The 6000-nt window shown below is 41.2% G+C and overlaps 1 protein-coding gene across 2 annotated transcripts in view; it reads right to left on the reverse strand.

Annotated features, from left to right (window-relative positions):
• LOC127371532 (potassium voltage-gated channel subfamily D member 3-like) overlaps positions 1–5771 on the reverse strand; it is an 85492-nt gene extending 79721 nt beyond the window's left edge. For both annotated transcript variants that reach the window (XM_051414389.1, XM_051414388.1), the window contains exons 1-2: positions 5342–5771; positions 3161–4327 (exon numbers count right to left, since the gene is read on the reverse strand). In XM_051414389.1, coding sequence (XP_051270349.1) covers positions 3161–4263 — 1103 coding nt within the window. In that variant the 5' untranslated portion in view covers positions 4264–4327; positions 5342–5771. The remainder of the gene's footprint in view (positions 1–3160; positions 4328–5341) is intronic.
• Between the last annotated feature and the right edge of the window lie 229 nt (positions 5772–6000).

Genomic DNA, 6000 nt, shown 5'->3' on the forward strand with positions numbered 1-6000 from the left:
CTGTTGATTAAAAGAGACCACTTTGAGGAAATGGCCAGAGAAGCTCAATTAGAGTAGAACTAGTCCAAAAAGTGGGAAAGAGCACAAGTAATTTGTTTGACCTTACCTAATGTACTGTTGTTTTGAGATTTTTTCCCTGTGGCTTTTTATGTGCATTGACAGATGGATTATTGGTGACCTCATCACCCAAGCATATGTCAGTTCAGCAGGTGAACCAATCGACAGGCAGGAGGGAACGCTGAGCCTCATGAAAGGCTGCTGGCTGTTCGCTTCCAGTTGTAATTATGCACAGATTAGCCTCTCTTACAGCACATTAACAAAACTAGAGGAGGTCAGTGAGTACTGTACTAGCACCACCAGTATTTGAACATATTTTATTTTCACAATCTTGCTTTGTTTGTATGGGTTGGAGCTCTCCAGAACAAATGTGGTACTGTACCTTTTTTTTTTTTTTTTTGTAGCATATTTAATCAAAGTTTGTTTTGGGGGGGGGCTTACAGTGCATGGTGCTGCAAACAGCTGAATACTGTGGAGAACATATTCAGAATTATGTTTACCTTCTTATTTATATGGTGTCAATTAAAAACTGTCCCTATTGCATTTGGACATATTTTATCTGGTACAGAAAGATGAACAATATCAACCATTTCTAAAAAACCTTAAAGGTACACGTGTGACTGTGTAGAAAAAAAACGAGCGGCATTCGATCACTAAAATGATGGCCTTGAACATGCATCAGATGATAGTTTTCCTGATTGCAAATGACTGTCCTTAGCGATGAGGATCACTATTGTCAGAGCTGCAGATAAACTCTCAATGCTGCTGCCTATTGTGTGTTGAACATAATGGCTCCACACTCAAACTCATTGTTCAGGGATCACAATTTACATAATGCTTTCACCTTGGCATTTCTATCCTTTTTATGTATGGTACAAAAGACCCTCTTGTACACACACACACACACACACACAGACACACACACAAATACTGTAGCACAGGTTAGGTCAGGCAGTCTTTTCAGTTACTACTCAGGAAATAGGCTAATGTATCATCCAAGCTTGACTTTTCATTTAGTTTCCATTTCTTTATTTGAGAAAAGATAAATCTCGACCACACTGACCATAACCTGAAGAATAAATGTTCTCCACATTTTACAATTCCTAAATAATAACTGTAATTTCACCTTGAAGGGCAGAAGGTTTCAAGTCTTCCAACCAAGCATGTCACTCCTCAACAGGGCAACTAAACACATTTTGAAAAAATAAAAAATAAAAATGCAACAAGATCACATCATGAGGTATCTTGTTAAGGGACAAATTAGGTGCAGCATGACAGCCCACATGTTCTCCTGTCCAGTATTCTCAGTCTCTGAGTAGATCATTCTCAATAATGAACACAGCAGAAAATACTTTTGACACATTATGAACAGGTTTTAAAGCTCTCAGTCTGTGGTCCTGACAATTTCTTGGGCAATGTAGATCCCTCATAAATAGTTAATGGATAGGTTCACATTTTCAAGTCTTTCCTAAAGTTATAATCAGTGGTGTAAAACTTCAGGCCCAGTGGTGATATGGGTTTTTCAATGGCAGATGCAGATATTTAGAGAGCAAACTAGCCGATGGCCAATATATAATGCCAATATCAAAACAGAAAATTCAGGCATATTTTACTGCAGTATGAATTGGTGAATTTTTTGAGCTGGAATGAGAATGAAAATGAAACGACTATGCAAACTTACTCAGAAGGCTGCTTCCTCAAACAAATAACTTAATTAAATAAAATTTAAGTTAAATGTTCTTTATTACTGTTAGAAAGGACAGTCGTATAATTTCATATTGAATCTCTTCATAACCACTATGAACAGGAAGAAGAATTACACTGACGAATAATGCTGTTAATGTACATATGAGCATGTGGATTTTAAGACAGACTTAAATAATGGGAGCCTATCCTTTATCTTAAGAAATACATGCATCTGACTTATTTGAATTAGTTGACCAACCAATTTTTTTTTTCTGTTTTGCCATTTTATTCCAAATGGCAGTTTTGCATTTGCGTATACAGCGTTATCTACAAAGAGAGCCTGAAAGAAAAACTGACTTTTAGGAACTCTATTCCTAAATTATTCTTCCACTGTGCCTTCATAATAGAGTACTTCTGCCAAACTTCGGGAACACTTTCAAGTTCACCCTGCCATTCATGGCACTGAATCTCATCTTGTGTGAGAGATAAAGAGCAGAGTGGAATCATAATAAAGGTGACACAGGATCTCTCATGGGACATCTCCCCTCCAGGCACACGGCAGATAGATCTGATTTTATAATGCAGTTAAATGAATTCCTCACAAGGCATTTTTACATTTAATGCTTAGGCCATAAATATGGTGCTTCCTGTGTGGCCCCAATTAGAAGAAAAGGCAGAAATACAGTACAGAAAATATTTTATTTCTCCGCAAAACATTGAACCACTTTTCATCCTAAGATAGTAAGGAGTGGTGTCTAAATGGTGCAGAGGTGGAATTTATTAGTTTATTGGATAGTAATGAATTGGCTGATTAATCATGTATGTTCAGGATAATTTTAATCATAATGGTTCAGCCCTGTTGTACGTCTTGTGTCCGGCTACAGGTGGTGTATCATTTGATCAAAAGGCAAAAATTGAAAAGAGAAAAACATTTCTAAAGCAAGAACACTAAACATAGCTCTAGTCTTTAGTGCATGTACAAATATGTGTATCATCTGGGCATCTTTTCAATACTCAGATATATTGTATTTATTCAACCACTTTCGCCTTATTTGGCAAGCATTAAGTGAAGCAAACAAAATGCCACGAGTGTTTGTGCTGGTAGATAAATGCTACACTGCCCACCCTTACTCACACTGGCAGCATTAAATAAGCTGTAGCATATTGAAGTATGGGGGCAGGCTGTCTTAGTGCTCATTTGAAATTCAAAGTGGTTTTCATAAATTATTCAATTTATATTTGAGAAATACACAAAAATACCTCTAGAGCATCTATTAACATCACAACTGTTTCTGTCAGTAACGAATACAAATACATAGCAGTGAACAACTTAAAGAATGCTTACAATGTGCACACGTGTATGAATGTGTTTACCTGTGTGTCTGTGTGCATGGGTGTGCATATGTCTGTTACTCACCCCAGTGTCGTCATGGTGACAATAGTGTACCAGAAGGAAGCTGGGATGCTGGTGAACTTGCTGGAGCTGGAGCCCTTCTCTGCGTAGAACATGACTGTGGCGAAGATGATGATGGCCATAGTGAGTGAGAAGAGGAGGAAGCCCAGCTCTGAAGCACAACTCTTGAGTGTATAACCCAGGATACGCAGGCCCTGCGAGTGACGGGAGAACTTGAAGATACGAAACACTCGAAACACGCGTAGCGTCACGAAGGCGCCGCTCACGTCCTCGTTGTTGGTCATCACCAGGCCGATGTAGTACGGCAAGATGGCCACCACATCAATGATGCTCATCACTGAGCGCATGAAACGGTAACGGCTAGGCGCGGCAAACAGGCGCATTAGGTACTCCACTGTGAATATCATGACGCAGGCAGTGTCCATGCAGAAGAATGCCACCGTGTAGCGCTCACCACATGGCATGTCTTTCTGGTTGGCAGTGGTACCGCAGGGGACTGTTTCCACCACATTAGTGATGACTGAGATGGCAATGAAGAAACCAGTGACATAGTAGAAGACCAGGGCCATGGTGGAGGTGTGGGGGTTCTCAAAGGCCCGCCACATGGTCTCCCTAAAGTTCATGTTGGGCAGCTTCTGGTCCTTGTTCTCCTCCTGATCATCCTGCAGCCGCTCTAAATTCTCCCTCTTTCTGTCCTTGTACTCTTCGTAGCAGCAATCACCGATGATCTCAGGAATGATGCCGAAGAAGGTCAACTCCTCATCGTAGGCTGAAATGCACTCATGGCGGGGGTAGTGGAGCTTCCCTGTCCGGTAGAAGTTGAGGATGCTCCTGAAGGCATCAGGGTCCCGGTCAAAGAAGTACTCCTTGCTTTCCTCATTGTAAAAGAAGTCTTTCTCAGAGCTGCCCAGCAGAGTGTCAGGGTATCGGTCCAGAGTGGTTCTCCAGGTCTGAAAACGACGGCCGCTGACATTGAGGATGATCAGCTCGTCCTGTCTCTTACTGTTGTCTCTTGGTGCAACAGGCATGGGGCAGTTGGCAACCGGCATCCAGCCAATGGCTGCTGCCCGGGCAAAAGGGAGCCACGCTGCTACTCCTGTCGCCATTGTCAAGTCTTCAATGTAGTCCTCCTCACCTTCAGAATCGACTTTCCCCAAAACCAACTGACATCTAAGGTATAAAGGGCAACAAAGAAAGAGGAAACATAAAGCTGAAAACAGCAGTATACACGACTATCAATCAAAATATCAGAGTTTGCCATCATGGCACCAAACGGAGCAGCATGAAGCTTGTGACATTTTGAGTTCCAAATGAGTTCTCATATCTATTAAATTTCCAGCCATTCTCCCCTGCTTAAGTCCAAATCCAGCAGAACCTGCCCAAAATGTCATCCAATTTCAGGAAAAGAGCTGGTATATGTGGCAACAACTAAACCACAAGTGCCGGAAAACCAGACAGGGAGCACCAGGGAAGGTGAAGTCTAGTCTTCGATCAGTTCTGTTCTGTTCAGGTTTTAACATACTATAAATTCAACATGAAGTTTATATGAAATATACACTCCATGATACCCACTAATGTGCCTCTAGCAGTTTGCATACACTGACTGATACCAATTTTATTGAGCTGCATTAATAAATTAAATTATTTCTGTTTTGGACCTGAACCCACATTTTCTACACTTATGTGCAAATTTAATAAAATGTAGCTCATGGGTTAAATCAACAACATCAGCAGCGTTAGCGAAAACACAACTACAACCACAAACCCATTTCTCCTGAGCAGCATCATTAACTGACTGACAGGGAGTAGTGCTGATTGTCTGTCAGGCACTGAAACAAACCTGTTGAATCGGAATAAGGAGACAACTGCTACAGATTTATTTACGTGTGAATATTATTACACAGTTTCTCGGTAGTTTAATTTAAATTTTAAAAACTAATGACCTCAAACTGTTTCAGAACCTATATTTGATCATTTTTGACAAATTGACTGATCAGGTGAGTCAGTTAATATGTTGTACATACACACATAGCCTATTTTAAAATACATTTAATTAACATAGCCTACGTTTTGTGTTGACTAACACGAAAATCATTTGTTCACCTAACATGATGATAATTTTGAAACGCATCATGTGCGTAAAATGGATCAGGTATAAAAAGCAAACAAAATGAACACACTCACCGATAAAAACGGAGGGTGGGGAACAAAATCCCAACTCTTTCAAACAGAGAGTTTCCGTAAAGACCGAGTTCTCAGGTAGTGAGTGAAAAGAGAAGAGCTCGGATCCATCCAGCGGGATGAAGCAGCGAGCGGTTCCTCTCCCTCCTCTCCGTCGGTCGGTCGACTGACTCCTGCACCGAGCAGAGCGCACAAAACGCGGCTGGATGGAGCAGAATTAACCAGACTATAGAACCACTCGGAGACTGAGGGGGAAAAAAACTGGTCTGTAGCGGGATTTGCGGACGTCTTCTGACTGGATTTTACATCCTGGCTTTTATATTGTTTTCCCGTCAAGGTTTGGAAAGTGAAATGTAATGGAGAGGAGCAGCGCGCCTCCTTTTCTCCAGCACAAAGTACAATGTGCGCCTCTCTCACTGTGCCAGCTCTGTGTCATCAGCCCTCCTTCCCTCTGCCTCACTTTACCATCATGTGTGACAAACCCACCCTGTCACTTGGACTACATTCAATACTGTGGGCTGTATTGCTTACTAAAGCAGAAAATACCACTTTATGGTAATGATACAGTGATGCAGTAGATACAGTCACTACAGTAGTGAACTCACCATTACAGCATATTACAGTGAGTTAGGTACCATACAGCAGCACAATGACTGTCCTTA

This window comes from Dicentrarchus labrax, unplaced genomic scaffold (genome assembly GCF_905237075.1).
Source record: "Dicentrarchus labrax unplaced genomic scaffold, dlabrax2021, whole genome shotgun sequence".
Taxonomy (NCBI): domain Eukaryota; kingdom Metazoa; phylum Chordata; class Actinopteri; family Moronidae; genus Dicentrarchus; species Dicentrarchus labrax.